The sequence below is a fragment of the Lepidochelys kempii genome, chromosome 5 (genome assembly GCF_965140265.1).
Source record: "Lepidochelys kempii isolate rLepKem1 chromosome 5, rLepKem1.hap2, whole genome shotgun sequence".
NCBI classification, from domain to species: domain Eukaryota; kingdom Metazoa; phylum Chordata; order Testudines; family Cheloniidae; genus Lepidochelys; species Lepidochelys kempii.
In genome coordinates, this window is record NC_133260.1 from 45316173 (window position 1) to 45341602 (window position 25430).

The window sequence follows — 25430 nt, forward strand, 5'->3', positions numbered from 1 at the left end:
TTGTGATAAAAATAAATAGCTGAAATAGGCAGATCTTCCTTTTACAATTTCACCTTTAAAGTAGTACTGAGTTTCAGTGAATGCAATGAGTAATACTAAATGAGCAGTATGATAATTAAATAACTGCATTGACTTATTTTGTTTAGGAGAAACCATCCTCAACATACAGGATTCTGAAGATTATCCACCTTCAAGATCACCATAATTTTCTATAGTTTCAGAGTTATCTGCCAATGATAGTGTTTCAGTCACATGATGTATGTCACATAGCCACAGTATATCACCTGTAGCAAAAAGAGAAACAACCATAGATAAGTTTGTGATAAGAACCAGCAGATTACAAAAAGAGGTAATGGATGAAAAAATTGTCCGGTTTGTTTATGCAACAAACTCTCTCCTTTCCGTACGATTGAGAACCCACACTTCATTAACATGGTTCAGTCATTAAGACCAGGATACAGTCCACCCAACAGAGCAGATGTCGCAGGCAAATTGCTGGATAAAGTGTATGAAAGAGAAATTGAGCAGTGTGCAAAAGGTCTAGAGGGTAAAATTGTTAACCTGAGTCTTGATGGGTGGAGCGATGTCCACAATGATCCTGTTGTATGTGCTTGTGTGACAACAGAAGAAGGGAATGTCTTCCTTACAGAAACAATTGATACATCAGGAAATGCACACACAACAGAATGCTTATAAGAAGTAGCAATAAAAGCTATAAAAAAACTGAAAAATAATTCAAATGTCTAGTATGCAGTTTGGTCACAGACAATGCTGCAAATGTATCCAAGATGAGAAGAAATTATTTAGAAGAGAGTCCCAAGCTAATATCATAGGGTTGCCGTGCTCGTTTGATGCACCTCCTAGCCAAAGACTTCAGAAATAAAGGCTAATGTTGTTGAAATTGCAAAATACTTCCGTAACAACCACTTTGCAGCTGCTCTGAAAAAAGTGGGAGGAACCAAGCTAACTCTCCCACAAGACGTGCGATGGAACTCAGTAGTGGACTGTTTTGAGCACTATATCAAGAACTGGTCTAATCTGATGAAAATTTGTGAACAAAATCAAGAAAAAATAGATGGCACTGTCACAGCCAAAGTTCTCAACATTGGGTTTAAGAGAAGTGTAGAACACATGCTGTGTACCCTGAAGCCTATTTCTATAGCCATGAACAAAATGCAGGTTTTGTTTTATTGCTGACGCTGTTGAAATTTGGAAGGAACTGAGTGAGATCTTAAAAAGAGAAATATGAAATGACAGAGTTAAATTACAAGCATTAAAAAAATGAATGGGACAAGCGCTATCTCCAGCTCATTGTCTTGCAAATATTCTCAATTCTCAGTACCAGGGTCAAACCTTAACTACTGAAGAAGAAGAGTTGGCTATGACATGGACATCCAGCAATCATCCCTCCATAATACCAACTATAACAAACTTCAGAGCTAAGGGTGAACCATTCAAGAAATATATATTTGCTGATGATCTTCTAAAGAAAGTCACACAAGTGAACTGGTGGAAGTCACTTAAGTGCTTGGATTCAGAGACTATTGAAGTGATAATCTCACTTTTAACAGCAATAGCTTCTTCTGCTAGTGTAGAAAGAATATTTTCTTCCTTTGGACTAATTCATTCCAAATTAAGAAACCATTTGGGATCTGAAAAAGCAGGAAAGCTTGTTTTTCTTTTCCAGATTATGAACAGGAAAATGAAGGTGAAGACGACAGTTAGCTGCAGAAGCCAATATTTTAGGTTTCTCATGTTGACCTGGCTGACAGTTGATTTTTTATTTTTTTAAAATATTTCATTTAACTATTTCACTTAAAAACAATTTTAACAAAAACAAACCTGATTTTAAAAAACTTGAATGTTAAACTAAATTCAGAAATTCATATGCTTGTTTTGTTAAAATATTTATTATATGTTTGCTGTTCAAGAAAAAAATCCAGAATACATAATGTTGCTGTTTTAGTTAAATAAAACAATTTAACTGTCTGTCTGGTGATGTTCTCCTCCTAATACAGCATGGCAAGAAAATCCTCCAAATATTAATGATTAACCTGTTGAACTGGAGATAGTTCACCTCCCAATGACTTCAGAAATATCTGTTTCAATTACCTTTGGTAAATGAAATACCCAAACAATCATTCATTTTCTGATATAGCTGTAAAACTAATCTGAAAAGTTTTCAAAATAAATCTCTTAAACATGTATAGTGTGTACTTTCTAAAAATGAAACCTATGTCTATCTCTGAGTTGTGAAGAATAGGTATTAAGGTTATAACAACCAACAAGAATGCACTTTTATGTAAAAATCTATGATTAAATCGAGTCTTCCTGACTAGTTATTTAAATCAGGATTTAAATCAATTTGATTTAAATCAAATCTACCCTACTCAATTATATCTTTAACAAGCATTTCAATGTTAAAACTGGGACATGAAAGGGGACCTGCAAACGTACAAATATTTTAAAGAAAACTCTTGCAATTCTATTGTGTCTTTCATCAGAAAAACAAACTATTCTTTTTGGCCTTTAAAACATGAGGTTGGTAAGTACTGAACCTCTCTTATAACTAGAACGTGAAAAATATGCAAATTAAAATAATTCCTTTTTTGTTTAGTCCCACAACATTCAGACTTGCCAGATAAATTAAAATACTAAGCCAGCAGCCAACTATCACATTATCTATTGATGACATTCCATCCACCACAAATCCTTCAGCAGAGATGAAGCTGGCCTGTTTGGGTATGTTGTCCCTTTAAAAGCCTTAATTTACAGATTGTGAATTCAAGTACAGATCTTCTGTTGGTAACTCTAAAAACCACCATCCCATTTACTGTCTCAATAGCTACCAGAGCAACTGTATTCCATTTACAAATAAAACAGTGTTTCTTCCCCTCCCTAACTACCAACCTGGACATTCAAGCTAGGATTTTGAAGTAAAGTTGTGTTTTTTCTGGCTCTAGCATTACCAATAAAAGATTGTCAGCCAGAATTTACTCAATTCTGCTGATGATTCAGAAATCAGAACAGAATCCAACTGCATTCTCAGAGCACTACAGAGTGAATGTAGCTACCAGGAGTAAAAAGTAGTTCCAGCTTACAATGGTAATTAACATGTGCATCACATAGATCTGTTCTATAAGAAGGCTGCTACTTTTCTGACCGTAATCATAAAGAAAGTAGGATTGATGATCCAATAAATAGCATTTTTCTCTCTGAGTCAGTAGTAAATCGTGTGTGCTAGAGGCCACTGTACTTTGAGAGATGCCACGTTGCAGAGGAGATGCAGGATGGTCTTGACCACATGTGACTATCTAAAAATCCTATGGTATTTTTCACAAGAGTAACTGCACTAGTTCTGCTGGATAAATTACAAATAGATAGTTTCATTCTGCCTAACTAAAACTTCCCCATAATTTCAACAGGACCAGTATTCTTTCAGTATTCTGTCCTAACTTGTGTGTAGTGTTGCTGTACATTATTTAAAAATGCTAGCTCCTAACACAGACTGTTGCATTCAATAAAGTCAGCCAAACCCTTTATGCTTTTTTGGATAAAGGCTTAATATAAAAGTGTAATATTGAGAAATAAGAATATTTTTAGAACTTAAAAAAATTGGGGGTAACTTAAGCAGTGAGCTATGAAGAATTTTTTGGATTCAGTAATCATCTGCCTATGTGTACCATGAGCAAAAAGTGATGTATACTACTTTTACAGCAGGTCCACTGTTCTTTTGGTGGAAAAGTTGGTAATAGTGGAATAATCTCAATATCCAAACTGAATCCAAGTACCGGTGACAATGTACCTCAACTCAAAGGTCCTTCAAATTACTCAGTGAACCTTCCAGATATAAAAGTCAACATAACATTATAGTTTTGCTAATACTAATTCAAAGAACATTGATTTAACTATTTCTTCCTCCTTTGTCTCTCTTACTAGATAGGTTCCCTATTAGCTGCATGAAAGTAAACTGTGCAGTAACATCAGGATCAAAACTAGAATCATATCGTAACGCAGTCTGTGAACAAAGAATTGTCTATTGAGCACTTACTCACAGCCCGCAGAGAGCTGGCTAGGCTGACTGCAAAATTTCATTAAAAGACAGCTAAAAATGTATTAAGCTCTCTTTCGCTATGGGCTCAATTACAGTAATTGCCATAAGGATGTTATAGGATCACACATGTGAGAAGAAGCAGTCCACACTACTGTGAATGGGAGAAAAGGTGCCATGAGGTGCTGTATCTCAAGATGTAACTCACAATATGAGCACATTTGAAAATTTCTGCTCTACAGTGACTTTTCTGATGAACACTTCCTCCACAAGTCCTTTAGCACTGAGCCAGCATAGAAAGCTAACATCTGAGTAAAAGTATAAGCATAAGAAAACTCAGAAGACCAGGCTGGACACACACACACTAAATTTCCCTGCACCATCTCTATGAGTTGGTTTTAAATGATTTGTGAGCTACATCAGGTCTAGGGACCACAGCTTGTGTGTCCCTGATCTAAACTCTGTTACAATGGCAACATAAATGCTTCATAATGTGTCAAAAGCTCACCTAGAGGATTCTGATTTGCCTGACACCTCCTTGACAGCCACATGCTACACTTAAACACTTATTTCAGAAATTTTGAGAGCAACAACTCCTGTAAGTTAGCCAAACCTGCAGTACACAAGAACACTTAGAAAATAATTCCTTCTTTTCCAGCCCTAATTTTTCCCAATATTGCATAAGACATTAGGTATGTGATTCCAACTGAAGTTAAGGAGACAAAGCAATACATAAAGATTTAAAAATTTACCTCCTTCTCCTCGATGCAGATTTCAACTGATTTTAATTGTACTTATGTTCAAAGTCCTAAATCTTTACTTATTTAAAGAATGCTAAAATGGTTGATTCTAAGTTTTACAGTTCAGTATTAGTACTGTCTTAGGTAACACAGATTATGCCCATAAAATGTGTACTGTACCTGATACTAGTCTTTTGATGCTTTCAAGTTGTGCTGTCAGCAGCAGCTCTTCATACTTCAAAATCTCAAACTGCACTTCATACAACTGAAGCTGTAGATCATAATAATCAGCTTCCAACTGGTCCAAATGGGCCATGGCTTCTGTACCACCTTGCAAACTCTGCATCTGAATGGAGGAAGGAAAAAAAAAGAAAAAGTGAACGATACATGACTACAGGATCCTAGTAAAACCAAGCCCGAGATATTCATCTTTATGTTTAAAAAAATTAAAACATGCCAAAAACTAGTTTTAAGAGAGTTCAGATTATCGTAAATATGGTTGAACTGAATACTGTCAATGCTGTAGGAGAAGTTTTGACTACTCTCACTTCAGATGTAATAGTCAACATATTTTCAGTATAGCACTAGGAGGTCTATTACATCAGCTTACAGTTTATGACTGTCCATTCTTTCAGGATGAGAGAGGTACACCCCCAACTTCCTGTTTCTTCTGTTTCTGTATTTCATGTTTTTGTTTGTTTGTTTTTGTAAATAGAGCAATAGAGGTCTAATGTAACCATTCGGTACTGTGTTAGCTTAGATGCAAAAATGTTTTAAAATTGTTAGAGGCTGTTATACCAACAAAACCTAGAAAACTGAAGTTAAGATTGACAGTCTAGGTCATGGTGAACTAAAAAAATGACTAGATGTATCTCTCTCTCTCTCAATGGGACAACAACTGAGGAATCTTCCAGCAAATAAAATATAAATATTTTACTCCATGTTTTCCACTCTCACACACTTTGTGGGTAACCTTCCTAGATGCTGACATAAAGCAGCATACCTGCCTAACCACAGGCTTTTGTGCCATTTCTCAGGCCTCCCTTCAAAATCTCAGGACACCCAGTGCTGCAGCAATGAACAGAAGAGAGAAGAAGAGGACACTGGATCCTTTTTAGTCAGGTAGAAAAGTTGATCATTCTTGAGCCTAATTGTTTTGGAGGTAAAGTAAGAGAATAGAGAATTTTCCAGGTTTAAAACAATTATGTCAATTTTTCCGGTCATATATCAGAAAGGAACACGTAAGACGAGGTTTCAGGAAACAGCCAAAATGAAAATTCCAAGCTTTTCCATTTTCCACTGTAGGCAAGTATGCATAGCAGCCAGATCCTGTTTGGCTGGAAAGTGGGGGTAGGAGTTCAGAACTGCATAGTCAGCTGATATCGAAAGGAATCTCTCATCTGTTGCTACATTTTATAGGAGAATCTAGGCTCTGGATTTCTCTGGTTCTCCTTCCCACCTACCAGTCACTGCCAAAGCCAAACCCAACTTCCTAACAAAATGAATCCCTGCCAGCGTCTACGGAGTTTGGATCCCCTCCTAGCTGAGGCAGGAGAGAAAGACATTTTGGCTTCAGTTGGATGCATTTTTCTAGTCTGCCCATCCTCTTTTCCTGAGGAAAGAGAATCCAGCTTCTATATTATAAATCCTCAACCAGGAAGTGGGGCCATCTCGTGAGAAAGTGCAAAACAAAGTGAAAGGTTTTTTTTGTTTTGCTTTTTTTTTTTAATTAAAAATAACAAAATTTTACTTCCCAGTAGATTTAAGTTATGGTAGCATCTTCAAGGATTAAAACCTCACTCTAATCAATAGTCAGCCATAAATTGGCTTCCCAGTTTTTACTGATTTGAAATTATCTTTAAAGAGTTTTCTGAATTAATCTAGAAAAGCATGTTTCCACACAAGACTGAAACATAGAGTGGACAAACATGGACTGGCACTCTGTCCAAAAAGGCATTATCTGTTTCCAAGTCATTGGCAACTTAGAAGAAAATGATCATAAACAGTTAAGGATTGATATCTTAACAGATAAAGCAGAAGATGGGGTATTAGTTAGTGTCTGCTCTAGACCACCAGATCACACTAGAGCAGTGTTTCCCAACCTTTTCCAGTCTAAGGTACGCTGACTTCAATAAAATGTACGTGGCATGCTAAAATTATTAAACGAAAACTTACATTTAATGAGAAATTTGAGCTTGCCTTGTGCGCAGAATCATTGAATCCTGGCAGGAAATGTGGACAATGCAACTTGGAGCTCTTGCTCCACCAATCTCAGGCACTCTCTTTGTTTTTGATGCAAATTGGGCTTAAAAAACTTAAGCGGGTGCATTGCTGAAAACAGCAACAGAATGGAGATAGCACGGTGTAACATTACTGGGTACTGATCTGCCACCATCAACCAGAAGGAGTCCAAAGACATGTCACCAAACTTTAAAATAAAGTGCAGTCCATCCTTTGCAAATTTGGCAAATTGTTGGCTGAGACTGCTCTAACAAAAAATCAAATCAAGGGGAAAATTTGCATTGCAGAGTGATGGATCAACAGATATCAATGGTCATGCTCAACTGTTGGCTAACAAGTCCACATTTGTGGATGCAGTCTCAGTATCAGCCAACATGTCATCAATGTGGCGACATATCGCATAATCTGAAAGGCGAACTTTTGCAATTTCATTGACTGAATTTGCACTTAACATAACTCTCACCATTTCTTTGCATACTGATAAAATGTATGTTTCTGCAATTGTGTGTAGTTTATCTGTCTTCACTACAAGCTCAGAAACCAAGCAGCTTGTTTCCAAAACTGTATCAGAAACAGTTACACAATCTTTCATCATTTGCACTTGTTTTTCATTCTGATCCTTTAAATGCTCAAAAAAATAATTTGTCTTTGTTGGCAAGGGACAGATGTTTGTTTATAAGGTGTCTTTTTAACTTACTTAGCACCATTGCATGGTTTGAAAGTTTCTCTTCACACACAAGACATTGCAGAAGAGGAAAAGATGGCTCACCTGTACACAAAAATCCAAATTGCAAATAGCTCTTAAGAGTAGTGTTGGCTCACCACTTTGCTTTTCAGTTCACATTCAGCTTCATCACTGAAAGTAGATATGGAGGCGCCAGAATCTCTTTTCTTCAAATATGTGTCTGTTTTAGAGTCTTCAATTCAAAATTCACCACGATAACTTAACCGTTGAAAAGAAAACATGGCTCCCACGTGATACTATGCAAACAGCAAGGTAATTTGAGCATAGTGTGATGTGTCTGCCTCACGCACGTACACCCAAAGAGCAACATCACAAATTTTAATCTGGTTTTGACACTAACTAAAATAATTAGAATTCCCCCCGCCTCACCCCCACAAGTGACTTTTCCAAAATTCCACAGCACACCTGTTTATGCCTGATGGCACACCAGCGTGCTGAAGGACACTGCTTAGGAAACACTGCACTAGAGAATAGGAAGACTGGTTCCTTAACCACTTATCATGGGGGACTTCAATCTGAGCAACATATAAAACAAATCTCATGCTGCCAGTACAAAACATCCTTGGAATTTCTAATTATTACAGATTATACTTTCCTAACTCAAAAAGTGTTGCATCCAACACAGGGGAATTCTATATTAGACATCATCTTGATTGATATCAGAATTAAAAATTAGTGTAACATAGGTACGAGCGATCATGACTTGATCACATTAGTTACGTGCAAAAATAATCAAGACCAAACTAATAATAGATATATTTGGTGCTTTAAAAAGGCCAATTTCACAAAGCTGAAAACAATTATGATTCAAGTAGCTGGGAGAAAGAATTTAAACCAAAAAATATGAATGATAATTGGAAATTGTTTAAGACCGTTTGTACTAAATGACCAAAAATCACAATTCAGAAAGAAGGCTAAAGAAAAAGTTTACAGAAAAAAAAAAATCAACCTGGCTTAAAGAGGAAGCAAAGGCAACTATCAAAACACACACACAGAAGTTGATAGTACTGAACATAGGAATTGATACAAGAAGTCTATGGGACACAAGGGGAAGTCTATGGCCAACACAGAAAAGGACAATGAAAAGAAGTTAATTAGGAACAGGAGAATCCTAGCAATGGTACTGGTCCATTATAGATGAAAATAGTGGAAACGTCAACAAAAAATGGTTCATTATTAAGACTACAATTTTTTCAGAATCATTTTTTTTGTAGAATCATCCTGGAAACTCAATGTAGAGGAGGGCAAGTTGTGGAATGGACATGTGCAACACATCTCAAACAGTTGTGAAAGATTAACAACTATTCTTTCTTTGCACATGTACATTCCACTCTTGGTGATTCCCAAGAAATAATATAGGAGGAGGGACTGGAGTCTACGGATTGTAGTACAGCTCCACCAAATTTGGCATCGTCTCTAGATTACTGGGTAGTGGTGTAATAGAAGAACAAAGTGCTCACCGATGACCAGGTTGCTGCTTCACAAATGTCCTGGAAAGGGATCTGCGCTAGGAATGCTGTTGAGGATGTGTGAGATCTTGTGGAGTGAGTAGTCAGCTTGTCTGTTGGTGAAACATTTGCCAGCTCATAACAAGCGCTGATACAGAAAGTCATTTATGACTAAATTCTCCGTGAGGAGATTGGAAGGCTTTTCATTCTGTCCACTATAGCCATGAACAGTTGGATGGATCCTGTCTCAGTAGAACTCCAGTGCTTGTCTAACATCCAAAGTGTGTAGCCGCTGCTTGTCCCTATTTGTGTGTGGTTTGCGTTTAAAAAAAAGGGTAAGTAAACTGATTGTTTAAAATTTGAAACTACTTTAGAGGAAAAACTCAGATGATGGTGTAAGTACACCTTATCTTTAAAAAAGACTGTAGATGATGGTTCAGAAGTGAGGGCATGCAGTTCAGAGACTCTTCTGGCAGAAGTGAAAACCACCTTCCAGGAAAGGTGTAGTAAGGAGCACGTTACTAAAGGCTCAAATGGTGGTCTCATAAATCCAGACTAGACCAAGTTCAAGTCCCATGGAGGAACGGGCTCCATTAATTGAAGGTAAAACCTTTACAGACCTGTAAGGAATCTGATTGTCATACCATTAGAAAAAACAGACCGGTTATCCATGTGAAGGTGGAAAGCTGATACAGCTGCCAGATGAACCTTGACAGAGAAAACTGCTAAGCCTTGGTATTTTAGGTGCAGCAGACAGTCAAGTATATGTTGGATGGACAAATGCATTGACAAGATGCTGATTTGACAAGCCCAGATAGAGAACTGCTTCCATTTTGACAAGGAGGTGTCCTGTTGGAGGGGTTTCTACTTTTTAGTAAGACCTGAAAAACTTGCTCTGAGCAAGACTGTTCTCTGGAATTTAGCGATGGAGCTTCCAGGCCATTCGGTGAAGGGACTGCAGGTTCAGGTGGAGTAGACGACCACAATCTTGGGAGATCAGATCTAGGTGCAACAGGAATGAAATTGGAGATGTCACTGAGAGGTCAAGTAGAGTGGAGGAACCAGTGCTGGCAGGACCATGCTGGGGCTATTAATATAAACCAGGCATGGTCCTACTTAATCTTTAGTAGCACTCTGTAGGAGTGGGATCGGGAGGAAAGCATAGCTTTTCTGTCCAGGGTAGCAGAAAGGTATCTGTGATTGAGCCTGGACTGTGGCCTTGCAGGGAGCAGAAAGTTGTTTGCAAATAGGTCAATCTGGGGAGTCACCCACCGCTGGAAAATTCATCCAGGCAAAGAGACTATTTGTGGTGACTAAAAAATGACCTGCTCAGGTCGTCTGCTAGCTCATTCTGCATCTGTGGAAAGTAAGAGACCTCAAGGTTGATTGAATGGGCTATTCAAAAATTCCTACAGGTCAACTGCTTCAACAAAGGACGGATGAGTGAGCTCCTTCCTGCCTTTTGAGGTAAAACATAGCTGTGGTGTTGTCTATAAGAACAAATGAGTTTCCCCCTCTGTTATGAGGTAGAAAAACCTGACAGGCAAGATGCATAGCCCTGAGTTCTCTGACACTGATATGAAAAGAGAGTTCCCGCAAGGACCAAAGACCCAGAATCTGGAGGGGCCCCAGGTGGGCTCTCCACCCTAGAGCAGACTCATCTGACACCAGAGTCACTGAGGGTTGAGAAAGAGAACGCCTACACAAATGATGAGGATCCAGTCACAATTCAGCAAAATCAGAACTAAATAGTATCGTGATCACAGGCCCCCAATGAAGATGGCTTAGCATGTACACTGAATCCTGCCACATCTGGAGGGGCCTGAGGTGCAGCCCTGCACGTTGTACTACATAAGTGTAAGAGGCCATGTGCCCTAGGAGCCTTGTGCTGTTTTGGGCTGTTGTGATTAGATGAAACTTGAGGTCTGTCATTAGAGATTGAATAAATTGGAATTCAGATTCTGGGAGAAATGCTCTGGCCTAGGAAGAGACAAACACAACCCCTAAAAACTCTATCCTCTGTACCGCGCAGCAAAGAGTATGTGACATTGCACTCCATATGATTTTATGAAAATATGCTAATGAATGTGAATGTAATGTAACTGGAATATGCGGTCTTTTGAACGACTTATAAATGGCACACCATTCTTTAACGTGTCCATTACCAAGACAAAAGCACCTCACGTGGGGATCAGTATTGGGGATGGTCCCATTTCCCCCGCACCCTCATGGTAGACAATGCTTGAACCCTGGTAAAGGCAACACATATGGCACCCAGCTACTATAAACAACACTATGATAACACTAAACTAAACCTAAGGTACTACTATTATCTAGAGCAGTGGTTCTCAACTTATTTAACACTGTGGGCCGCGTATGCAGCTCTCTCTGTCCCATGTGGACCGCACCCATAAAATATATATACTACCTGTATGGCCCTGAGGATGTCACATAAGCCGTGGATTGAGAGCCATTGATCTAGAGGAAAAAACCCTCAGAAAACAGACTAAAAATGTGAGGTGAAAACACTATACCAAGTTTCACCTCCAGCCGTGAAGAGGTTCGAGGCAGTGCTGCCCTCATATGGCCAGGGAGGAGCTAGGGCCACAGTGCACTGGCACAAGCCCTATGGGTACTGCTAGGCAAAATTCTCTGGCTTCAGGGTGCTGGGTGCATATGCGCACCTACATGAAATACACACCTGCATCTAAGAAAAATAATGTAGAAAAGGCAAAAAAAGTGTTCAATAAATATCTGTTCTGAATTTGAAAAAAAAGCCAGACGTAGCCATATATGAGGATGAAATACTTTCTACTCCAATAGTAGTTCAGGGGGATATTAAAAACAGCTACTAAAATTAGATATTTTTAAAATCAGCAGGTTTACATTATTTGCATCCCCCAGTTTAAAAACATTAATGCTGATTTTCAATACCTCTTAGAACACTAGAGAAAAAAACCTAATATTCTCCCAGTATTTAAAAATGATAAGTGGGATGACCGCGCCTGTCAGACTGACACTGATTCCAGGAAAATAATGGAACAGCTGATATGGTACTCAATGAAGAATTAAAGGAAGGTGATATGATTAGAGTCCCCCATGTTGACGGGCATTATCCCAGGATGAAATGATTCTGAAAAGGTCCTGGGGGCCATGGTGAATAATCAGGTGAACATAAGTCTCCAATACAATGCTGTGGGGACTTATGATCCTTGGGGAAACAAGGAATCTTGAGCAGTAGTAGGGCAGTTGTATACTACCTCTATCTGGCACTCGTGTGACTGCTATTGGAATACTGTGTCAATTCAAGAAGGGTATTGATAAAATGGAGTGGGCTCCACGAGGAAGATTAAAGGACTTGAAAATATGTCTTGTATCAGTCGATACAAGGAGCTCAGCCTGTTTAGTTTAACAAAAGGGTAAGAGATGACTTGATCAGAGTCTAAGTACCTACATGGGAAGCACAACTTTGACAATGGGCTCTTCAATCAAGCAGACAAAGGTATAATAAGATCCAATGACTGAAAGCTGAAGTTAGACAAATTCAGACTAGAAATAAGGTGCACATTTTAAATAGTGAGGATAATCAATCATATAGCAATTTAAGGGTTGAGGTGAATTCTCCATTACTGGAGATTTGTAAATCAAGACTGGATGTTTTTCTGAAAGATATGCTCCAGTTCAAACAGAAATTAATTTGGGGCAATTCTATGGTCTGTGTTATGCAGGAGGTCAGACCAGATAAGCACAGTGGTCCCTTCTGACCTTGTAATCTTATTTACCTGTAAAAACATTTCACTGCTAATCAAGTATTCAGAATATTATTAAACATTATGAAATTTCAAACATTTTTACTGTATTTTACTGAATAAATTTCTGTATATATAATTAGCAGCCTGATATGACTGGAGCATCTCTTACAGAGAAATTAGGTTCTACACATTTATATTGTAGTGAAACACTGCAACTGAGAATTAGTAGGCATCTTTCAGTCTCGAGAGACCACGGGTATACAGCCCTGAGAGGTAAAGAATTTAGTCAGTTTTATGGCAGCTGCAGCTGTGGCTGAAGAGACCCACTCGAGAGAGACACAATCACTGCCATATCTGCAACATTTAAAGATATTTCAACCCTTTGGGCTCTGCCTTTTGTGAGCTCTTTTCTCCTCTCCTAAGATGGACTACTTCCTTGCGTAACTCCAGAGACTTTTGTTTAGCTCTTGTCTCCGAAGGCTGCGGTCTTGAGTATGATCTTCCCAGTTGTCCACATCCATGTCCATTTCTTGAGGTCTCACTTGCACATATCCTTGAAATGCAATTTTGGTTGCCCTTTGGGTCTTTTTCCAGATGGCAATTCACTGTTGAGGATGTCCTTTGGGATGCGGCCATCATTCATTCAGCACACATGCCCAAGCCAGCAGAGGCATCTCTGTTTGAGGAGTGTTTGAATGCTGGGTATGCTGGCCCAGCTTGAGCACCTCAGTGTTGGTGATTCTTCCTCCAAGAGATGCCAAAGATTCAACAAAGGCAATGCATATAAAAGCTGTTGAGCCTCTTTTCCTGATGAGAGTATAAGGTCCATATCTTGCTTCCATACAAAAGTGTGCTGATAAAGATCTGTGTTTATCGTGCGTTGTGTGTTCTGTCAGTTTGTTGTTTTGCCATACCCACTTGCTCAGTCTAGACATTGTTGTGGTGGCTTTTCCGATGCAGATGTTGAGTTCCATTTCAAGTGAAAGTTTGACTGTGATAGTGGAGCCCAGGTATGTGAACTTGTTCACTACTTCAAGTTCATAGTTGTTGATCTTGATAGAGGGTGCTTCCTCAACTCCTTGGCACATTATGTTAGTCTTTTTTAGGCTTATTGGCAGGCTTTGGAAAAAACGGTCCATAAAGTTTTAGAGATGGTGCTCTGTCCTCAGCAAAGAGGTGGTTTTGGATAAGGGCTTCCAGAGTCTTGGTTTTAGATCTGAGTCTTGTAAGATTGAACAGCTATCTATCAGATCTTGTGTGCAAGTAGATTCCCTCAGTTGAAGAACCAAAAGCTTATTTTAGTAGCAAGGAGAAGATGATCCCAAACAGAGCTGGGTCAAGTACACAGTCTTGCTTAACTCTGCTACAAATCTGGAATGGCAGAGAGACTGAGCCGCTGTATTGAACTGTGCTATACATGTTTTCATGGAAAGATCAACTCATGCTTAAGAGCTTGAGGGGACAGCCAATCTTTTCCAGAAGCACAAATAATCCACTTCTACTGACAAGGTCAAACGCCTTTGTGAGATCAACGAAGGCTATGTAAAGGGGCTTTTTTCGTTCTCTGCATTTCTCTCGTAGTTGTCTCAGTGAGAAGATCATGTTGTTAGTAGACCTTTAAGCTCTGAAGCTGCACTATGATTCAGGATAGATTCTATGCAAAAGAATAAATGGACACAAATCTGACATCAGGAATCGTAACATTCAAAAACTGGTAGGAGAACACTTCAAACTCTCTGGCCACTCAGTAAAAGATTTAAGGGTGGCAATTTTGCAACAGAAGAGCTTCAAAAACAGACTCCAACAAGAAACTGCTGAGCTTGAATTTATATAAAAACTAGATACCATTAACTTGGGTTTGAATAGAGACTGGGAGTGGCTGGGTCATTACACATATTGAATCTATTTCCCTAAGTTAAGTATCCTTACCCCTTCTTCAACTGTCTAAATGGGCCATCCTGATTATCACTACAAACGTTTTTTTTCTCCTGCTGCTAATAGCTCATCTTAACATTAACTAACATTCCCTGCATCAGCTGCTACTTGGATGCTTTCGCATAAGTGCAGCCAATAGTCATTGGTGCAGCGTCAAGCAGTTTTTTTTACCTTGGTTCTTGCCACTCTCAATGCTTGTAAGGTGTTTTAATTTGGTCTCTCTTGTAGTTGGTTTGGGCTGTGCATCTGGCCTCTATGACTGGTGTCAACGCGCTGGGATATGTGTCAAACCATTCGTTAGTCTTATTTTTCTTCTTCCCAAAGACAGACAGGGCTGATCGTAGATTGTATTCTTCAGTTGCTCCCATTTCAGCTGGGCACTTGTGGCACAATCACTGGAGTCAAGGGATTCTGGGAGTATGTTTTTGTATTGCTGTGACTTTTCTTGGTCCACAATGGCACTGATGTTAATATAAGGACATCCTTTTACTTTAGATCTGTGTATTTTCTTTGGTTTAAGTCTAACCTTGCTGCATACCAGAGAGTGGTCTGTGTTGCAATCAGCATTTTGGTAGCTATGGGTAATGAGGACAGCGTTAAGATTGGTACGCCTTGTGATAAGATCCAAATGGTGCCAGTTGCCAGATCTGGGATGTTTCCAAGACACTCTGTGTTGTGGCTTTGTCTGGAAGAATGCGTTTGTTACACAGAGGTTGTAATGGGAACAAAATTCTAGCAGTCTCTGACCATTTCCATTCATCTTACTAGTTCCATGTTGACCAAGACAGTTGGTCCATGCTTCATGATCAGCTCCCACCCTTCCATTGAAGTTCCCTAGCAGGAACACATATTCATGTTTCGGAATCTTGCTGATGGTGGTGTTCAGCTGGTCACAGAACTGGTCCTTGATGTCAGAAGACGAGGAGAGTGTTGGGGCATACACAATCACAAGGTTGACTGGGCCCTCAGATGTGAACAAGCATAGTGCCAAAAATTCTCTCTGATCCATTTATAGGTGGCTCAACCATCCCCAGAAGTGAATTCTTGATGTCAAATCCCACTCCGTGCTCTCGCGTTTCTTCAACGCTGTTCCCCTACCAGAAAAATGTGTAGTTTTTTTCCCTGAGAGAGCCACTTAATGCTAGCCACTTAATGCTAGTGTTTCTTGGAGTGATGCAATATCCACACTGAGTCGTTTCAGCTCATTATTACAGCAGTTTTACGTGCATCATTGATTTCTTGAAGGTCCTCAGATAATCTGGTTGTTATGGTGCGAACGTTCCAGTACCCTATTTTTAAGGATGTTTTCTTTCTTTTACTTGATTTGCCTGGTGTGTTGGTTACAGTTCACTTGTCATGTTATAAAACTCTAAGCTCCAAGCACCCACTGAAGCAGGCAGACTGTGGAGGAACACCACCCTATTGTCTGGGAGCTGCCCAGTTTTATGGCAGGCAGTAGTTGTCCAGTGAGATACGATGATCTCTCCCACTGTCTGAGACAGCCCCAGGTGCTCAACTCTACAGCAATTGAGTACGAGCTTAGAACTGCTGCCTCCTGTGTTGTGTCGATGCTCGAGGTGAAGCTGGAGTACTTCTGTAGGTCGTAAGCCTGGGCAGATGACATGGAGGCCCTGAGTTGCCTATGCATCAGGACACCCCTCTCAGCATCACTGGTGAAATCCAGAAGAGAGGAAGAACCAATACATCTGGTACCTGATCCACTGCAGGAGTTGGCAGAAAGATACTAAGATATTAGTAGCTGACTGCCTTTGGGTCTCCACTATAGATTTTCTGACTGAGTTTACTCTCATAGTCTTACATTCTCCCAAATTCACCCACAAGGCCGTGGGGCTTTTCTGTCATGGTTTGCTCCCTTAGCCTTACGTCCTCCCAAATTCACCTCACAAGGCAGTGGATTTGATGAGCTGCAAGTAGTACCGTCTACTCTCATTACAATAGCAGGCATAGCCTGACCAGACACTAAACTATGAAAACATAGTTTGTAATTCGCATACCACAGTAACACCAAGACACATTATTTCAGTCTATTACTGGGCATCCACATTAAGTTCCTGACTGTGGCCAACAGAACAAGTGGGACATTGATGGCACATTCAAACAATTAATAGCTTGTAAAATACTCTGAAACAGGATAACAGGCTTGATTCTTCCCCTAAAAAGAGGGGGAGAGGTATAGAACACAGAAATCGTGTTCTTATGTCAGACAGTGTAGCCTGGTATTTGGCATTTAGAAATTATTTCTCATTGTAAAAGGAAAGCGCTGTATCAGAAGTGTCACAATTGCACCAAACCTACTCTTTATCATCCAAATTTCTAGTATACCAGGGAACTTATACTGTGTCACTACCTGAGAAGGGAACTTGCCTAGACATGTATCCACAGTATATTTTTCCTTTAAACTGTTTACGTTAAAAGTTTACACAAGCCATTCATTAACTATCTGAAGTGATAAAATTAGTGCTAATAACGTCCATCAATTTAAGAAAGAAAATCAGCATTGTTAAAAATTACATAGTGTTAGCAACTAAAGAGTAATTTGGCAGTTCTCTGATCTGCCCTCCAATTTGGAATATTTGCTGAATTGATGACATTCATGGTAGGAATGGTAATGTGTGTGTAGAATCTCAAGCTGGCTAACACAGTGAAAAGAAACAGGAAAAACTTTCTGGAGTAAGAAAAGTCTTAAAACTGGACTGGAACTCCAGCAACCTGGGTTCTGCTCTGTCACCAATGTCCGGCATCAATTTACGCAATCACTTAATCTCTCTGGCTCCAATTCAATAAAGCCATTAAGCACATGCTTAACTTTAAGCACTTGAGTAATCTCACCTCTATTCATCAAAGCAGTGAACAGGAACTTAAAGTTAAGCATATGCAAGAGAGAATAAACTTTCTTTACAGTGCTGTAACTGAGAAATATTGCCTGTATATGGACAAAGTGCTCACATTGTTGCTGCTAATGATGGATTGCACACTTAAGAGAAAGACAAGGCTATCTGGTGGTAAGGCCACTGAACACAAAGCCACACAAGTGTTGCTGGGATGCAAGACTTATCCTGATTAAGTAATACACAATAATGATCTTTTTCCTGCTAAATAGGCTTTCCCTAGGCTGTTGTCATGGTTTATTTTGATTTAGATTCTGACTTTCTACATCAAATAATCACCGTGTTAACATAATTCGATCAATGACTGTTTTTGGGGACAGTCACAATCAGGACCTTCCAGAAAGAAGGAAAATAAAACTCAGACCACAGAGGAAAATGTGATGAGAGCCTGAGCCCTTGGTCAAAGATGCAGTCTTGAAGGGTCATCCTCAAAAGATGTATGCTGTGGTCAGCCAGGGCACTGGGTGAGCCAAAAGACCAGGAGCATATCACTAGCCTTTGGAGATCTCTGGTAACAGTTTTATGCAGTAGGGAACTTAAAAATGGTTTTAAAAAAATAAAAATCTAGAAGGTGACTGAAAAGACCAGTCTCCCACAAATAAGTAGAGTTCCCCCTCCCATCCAACATCTTAATGGGCATGAAAAGACAAACAGCATTCCCCATCAGCCAGGATGAAAGAAAAGAAGGAAATGATTTTGCTTTCATGTAATGTGTCAATAATCTACAGAGTATATATCTTACAAGGTTTTTAAAAAGATATCTGTTGCTTTCACCTTTTGCTTTGCTGATTTGTACATTTTTGGATGGACATAAGAATAACCATACTGGGTCAAGACCAATGGTCCCTTTAGCCCAGTATCCTGTCTTCCGACAGTGGCTAATGCCAGGTGCTTCAGAAGGAATGAGAAGAATAGAGACTCATCAAGTAATCCATCCTGTCACCCATTCCCAGCTTCTGACAACAGAGGCTAGGGACACTTCAAAGCATTGTTTTGCATCTCTGCCCATTCTGGCTAATAGCCATTGATGGACCTATTCTCCATGAATTTATCTAGTTCTTTTTTGAATCCTGTTATAGTCTTAGCCTTCACAACATCTTCTGGCAAGTAGTTCCACTGGTTGACTGTGTTGTGTGAAAAAAATCCTTCATTTTGTTTGTTTTAAACCTGCTGCCTATTGATTTCATTTGGTTGCCCTAGTTCTTGTGTTATGAGAAGGAGTAACTTCCTTATTTACTTTCTCCATACCAATCATGATTTTATAGACCTCTATCACATCTCCCCTTCGTCATCTCTTTTCCAAGCTGAAAAGCCTCAGTCTTATTAATCTCTCCTCATATGGAAGCTGTTCCATACCCTTAATAATTTTTGTTGCCCTTTTCTATACCTTTTCCCATTCCAATATATCTTTTTTAAGATGGGGCGACCACATCTGCACACAGTATTCAAAATGGATTTATAGAGAGACAATATGATATTTTCTGCTTTATTATCTACCCCTTACTTAATGATTCCCAACATTCTGTTCGGTTTGACTGTCAGTGCTCATAGAGTGGATGTTTTCAGAGAACTATTCACAATGACTGCAAGCTCTCTTTCTTGAGCGTTAACAGCTAATTTCGAACCCATCATTTTATATATATAGTTAGGATTATGTTTTCTAATGTGCATTGGTTTGCATTCATCAACACTGAATTTCATCTGCCATTTTCTTGCCCAGTCATCCAGTTTTGTGAAATCCCTTTGTAATTCTTTACAATCTGCTTTGGACTTGACTATCTTGAGTAATTTTGTATCATCTACAAATTTTGCCACCTCCCTGTTTACCCCTTTTTCCAGATCATTTATGAACATGTTGAATTATACTGGTCCCAATACAGACCCTGGGGGACATACCACTATTTACCTCTCTCCGTTCTGAAAACTGACCATTTATTCCTACCTTTGTTTCCTATCTTTTAACCAGTTACTAATCTAGGAGAGGACCTTTCCTCTTATCCCATGACAGCTTACTTTGCTTAGGAGTCTTTGGTGAGGGATCTTATAATAATCTGATGCAATGTTCTCTATTTATAAATAATCTTGTAACAGATTTATAAACAAACTATTTACAGAGCAGGTCAAGTCTATGGAATTCAGCAATAAGTAAAAAGTCTGCAATGAGACACTGGTGGAAATGCATTGACCAATAACACACTTCCATGTATCCAAACAATTTTACGTATGTATAGAGAAAGGGAGCGCTCACTGTGATTTAATACATTTCTGTTTGCCATCATGATGACAAGACTTGGCAACCAGTCCATAAAATGGAATCTGGTCTACCTCTGATGACTCTTTACATAGTTCCTCTCAAACAACGCATGAGCACAGCAATCACAGATGGAATTTAGGAGGTACAATGCAGAAACAGAAATTTAGTTATGTAAAGATGTGGCTGTTCTTACAGACCACAACAGAAAAGGGTTACGCTTTAACTATGAGGTGAAAACAAAGAAAAAAACAAGACTAGCTTGTCCCTTTGTCTCCAATTCAGAGGCCCCAGGTGTTGATTCATAAATTCCAAGACTGTGGATACACTGGCAAATAAGTATTCACAATTCGATACTGGTAAGGTTCCACCAATGTAGCAAAAATGGAAGCAGAGGTATAGATGGTGGTAAAAATCCATGAACCCTTACCACAGTACAGCTTCCACCAAGGCTAATACCAGTGGAGCTGCATCAGTGGTGTATTATGGCCCTAATCACAGAAATGTAGGGCAGGAAAGGCTGTCTCGAGGTCATCTAGTCCAGCTCCCTGCACTGATGATGCTATTTTAGGCAAGGCTTTAAAAGCAGAGACTGCATTACATTCAACAGTGGCTTATTTGAGCGTGGTCAATTTAAACAGCTATCACCTTTTCTAAAATGGCTTTTTCAACAGATATCTTTGTGGAATTGGAGTGCTCTTTTTCCAACTTGTATATAGGAAAAGGCAATATACAGTTTTGTTTTAATTTAGTTTATTTAAGAAGAGTGAAAAGAATGTATCATTACGATGAAAAAGTTGATAGAAATATTTTAAGGACAACACCCTTAACAGGATTTCCAGTCACAACTTCTAAAATGTTAAGACACAATCCCTTAAGCAACCTTTTTTAGTTATCCATAGAGATTTCAGGAATTAGTCAGCTACATGCCAGCTATCCTACTATTCCCTGAATACAACAGACAGTTACAAATAAATAAAACTTTAGAAGTTGCATATAAGGGCTATATTGATTACTCCACCTATTCCCTAGCTCATATGCATATAGAGAGACAGACTATAGATATACTGTATGACTGTTTTTACCACAGTAAAGGAGCAGCAGACTGGTCCTGGCCAACCATGTAATAACGCCATGATTACACTATGGGACTTCAGAGACCATCATAAGTTTTGTGGATAAAGCACACAATAAGAAGCCCGTATAGATGCAAGGATTCAAAAACTGAGGAGAAAAATTTGAATTTGCCAAAAATAAATCAGGCATAAGTGTTTAAGTCCAAGGAGCGGTTTGTTGCACTTTCCAACATAGAAACAGCATCCAAACAATGCTACTTTGTATTTATCTTTTTAATGCGCTAATTTGTGATAAAAGTGATATGATTTTACAATATAGAGATTTGTTCACATGGAAAATTCTGTGTTGAAATCAAAGTTAGAAGATTCTGTTTGTGCACATATTAATCATTTATATGATTCAATGATTCTGGAATCATTTTGGCTAGTGAAACAGGCTTAAATACTTCTTGAGAGAGAAAGAGGCAGGTTTACATATCCATGGTTGAAGCAAATTGGAAATTCAGTAGAATTCTAGTCATTTATAGTAAAACACACAATCATCATCAAAACAAAGTGAGTAACGTCTTTCATGAAAGTTGAAGGAGCAAAAATTTTCCACATAGACAATGAAAACCTAAAACAAAGCTTCTTGCTTCTGCAGCTTTCACCAAGTATGCTACCATTTCCCCCCACCCCCACTCCCTATAGACAGTGATTTTTGGAGGTTTGTTTTTGTTGGGGGGAGGGGGGAGACTGTCACCTTTTTCTGGATCTCAGATGTTGATGTACATTGAGCCACTGTAGATCCAATGCTGCTCTCAGGCCTCCAAGAGCTCTTTGGAACAATGATGTGCTGAGATTATACACTAGGAGATTTCTGATCCTACTCCTCCCCTCCACACTCCCATTCTATTTGCTCCACTAAGATTGTCAGTAATTTTAAGATTACTAAAACGTGTCTTCTCAAAGAGTTTCTAGACTGCTTATTAAACAGTACAAGGAAGGAGACAACACAGGGTACCAGAAAATATGGAAGGAAAATGGTACAATACAATATCTACATTGCAACTTGCTGCCATCTGCCCAACAAGACTGATGACAGCATCTCCCTCTGCAATGGTAAAAAATTAGAGATTTTTTTGTAAATAGCCTTATAAATGTTTACATAAAAATCTTTAAGAAAACTAAACTCAGAATTAATTCACAACAAATCCCAATATTTTTAATTTTAAATAGATTTGTATGAGAAATTACCTCTTCTTTCAGTGCATGTTTCTTTTGCTCCAAACAGATTTCCTTAGCTCTCATCAGCTGCAGTGTTTCCTTAGAAACTGCATACTGCAGCTTTTCCATACGTTCTACTGCTGCCGCCCATGCTGCCTTACCAAACTTTTTCTGATCTGCTCGCATTCGATCATACACAGCTGTAAAAGAAAAACAGAGCTCCGTTAATACAGATAAAATACACAAAATTTGATGTGCTGTCAAATTTCATATACAATTTGTTAACGCTATCACAATTCCTATAAACACATCAACAATAGTAATATAGTAATCTGCAATAGTAATAGCTATTATGAAAATAAGTTTCCAGGAGCTTAAACATGATGCACGATTTCTGCAACTACATAATCTCCCCAGAACTGTCAGTCTCCAATGTACTTCTGCTCCTGACCACTGCAGACAGTTTGAAATTTAGTAAAATTTTAGAATCCTAGTTTGTTTCAAATTTCTGTTTACTTTGTTTGAGGCACTCGCCATGTTAAGTTTCCAGGTTTATCATCATACTCCAGCCACAAAAGCCACCCACTGACAGAGAATCTAAGGCTTTAAAATAAACAACAAGAATATGCAAACCTCCTGGAACACCTCCTCCCTCAGACATCTCTGTGGGGTATGTGGGAGAAATTACGTAATGGTGGATTTATTATTTTATTTACTGCATTTTCCTAATAGGCTAACCAGACAAAGCTTTAAAACTCTGTGGGAATTTGTTATATAAAATATGGTAGTTTACAATGAGAACACAGATATACAGAGATGCTGATGTAAAGAGCCATCACCTCCAATAATCAAACAGCCTGTGTTCAGTTGCCCAGAAACTGTCCAATCTAACTGAGCTCAGAACTTTGTCAGGGGCTTTTTTTCAGTTGCCTACTTCGCACTATAACTATATCTCTACGTAACAGTGAAATATGGACAAATGGCTAAAAACAGGTAGTGTTAAGAAGAAAACACACACTATCAGTGCGGAGAAGGGTAGGGGACATGGGCAGCTGGTAGATCTGCAAGTGTGTACGACAGGGTACCTGGGATGGACCACACTGAGAATGCCACACTCAGGGAAGACTGCAAGAAATAGAGCAGGCAATCCCCAAAGCTGGTGGTATATTCTATAATTAGATTCACCAAGCTGGTAATAAAACAGCTTCCGAAGTACCACACTGGTTAACCAGAAGCCAATACACAGTCCCCTTTAGGCATTCCAGCCCTTGGCTTCCATCCAGACAGCCAAAGTCTAATATATTGAGAAATTACTGAAAACCCATTTCACCATATGTGAGGTTCTTATTAATCCCAAAGGATCAGACACTTATTGACAGGTCAATATGTATTTCAGATCTTACTAAAATATCATGCTGTCAGCCAATCCTTAGTAAACTAATCGAAGATATATTAATAAAAGAAGAGAGTTATAAATGGTTAACAGATCATATACATACAAAAATTATTAGAAAATCCTTATATCAGGTTTGTAGCAGTGATGGAATAGACTGCTGGCTTGCAAAAGTCTCTGGTAACTTCCAAAAGATTGGAAGATCCTCAGTCCATAGTTCAAGATGCTCCTTTTAGTTGTAAATCCACAGCACAGAGAATTAGAGCAGGAAAGAAGCAAAATGGAGTTGTCTCATGTGTCTTTTCTATTCTTTGCCATGTGCATGGAAATTTACTGTCCCAAAGAAAGCCCACAGCCTGTGTATGGAAAGTTACTAGCCCAAGAATGAGTCCGGGGTCACATGAACATATCACATGTCCGTATATGTTTTGCTGAATCACAAGGGGTGGCCATTGGCTCCTCACTGTCTGAGGCATCCACAAGAAGACCTGCTGAGCGGGATGAGTTTCTTCAATGGGCCATATGAGAGAGTGGAGTGATCTTAATGGGCCATCAATACATAGCCCAGGGGTGGCCAAACTTACTGACCCTCCGAGCCACACACAATAATCTTCAAAAGTTTGAGAACCAAGCGCACCTGCTGGGGCTCGGGGCTTCTGTCCTGTGGCAGGGGTCTTGGGGCTTCAGCCCTGTGGTGGGACAAGGGTGGGGGGAGTGCCTTAGGGCTTCAGACACATGGGAGGTGCCTGCTGGGGCTCGGGGCTTCTGCCCCACTCCTGCTGAAGACCCAACCCCGGGAAGGCATCTCTCATGGGGCTGAAACCCTGAGCTCCCTGCCCCAGTCTGGTACGAAGAGAAAGGGGGAGGAGGGGCGGCCGCATTTTAACTGTAGAAAGAGCCACATGCAGCTCGCAAGTGGCAGTTTGATAACCTCTGACATAGGTTTACATTAGGGCAAGACAGCTATCTGGGAAAGTCACCCACGAATACAATACATGTTTAAGATACAAGTACATAGCCAAAATTTATAACTTCAGATACAAAGATGACATGCATATAAAGAAGATAATCATACTTAGCAAATCATAACTTTTCCATTGATGCCTTATATGCCATACTTTGTACCAAATTTATGGAAATTGTGTAACAGTGGTAACAACAGTGATACAAATGGTCACCTTTCTTATATTCACAGCATCACTGGGGGTACGCAAGCAGCTGGTTGATCTGGAAGTGGGTATAAAATAAGAAAAGTCTAGAAACCTCTGATCTAAATAATTCTCTGTCCTGATTCAGTGCAGGGGACCGGACTAGATGACCTACAAGGTCCCTTCCAATCCTACATATCTAAGGGTATGTCTACACTCCCAGCTGAATTGGTGGGCAGCGATCGAATCAGCGGGGATCGATTTATCGCATCTAGTCTAAACGCGACAAATCGACCCCCAAGCGCTCTCCCATCGATTCCAGCTCTGCGAGAGGCGCAGGTGGAGTCGACAGGGGAGCAGCAGCAGACTCACCACAGTGAAGACACCACAGTAAGTCGATCTAAGCACATCGACTTCAGCTCTGTTATTCACATAGCTGAAGTTGTGTAACTGAGATCGACCCCCCCCCCCACACACACACACACCACCACCAGTGCAGACCAGGGCTATGATTCTATGATACTTCCAGGGCCCT

General features: G+C 39.5%; 1 protein-coding gene across 2 annotated transcripts in view; it reads right to left on the bottom strand.

Moving 5' to 3' along the window:
- Window positions 1-25430, bottom strand: part of JMY (junction mediating and regulatory protein, p53 cofactor) — a 131782-nt gene that overhangs the window by 49109 nt on the left and 57243 nt on the right. For both annotated transcript variants that reach the window (XM_073344135.1, XM_073344133.1), the window contains exons 4-5: window positions 22385-22554; window positions 4972-5137 (exon numbers count right to left, since the gene is read on the bottom strand). In XM_073344135.1, coding sequence (XP_073200236.1) covers window positions 4972-5137; window positions 22385-22554 — 336 coding nt within the window. The remainder of the gene's footprint in view (window positions 1-4971; window positions 5138-22384; window positions 22555-25430) is intronic.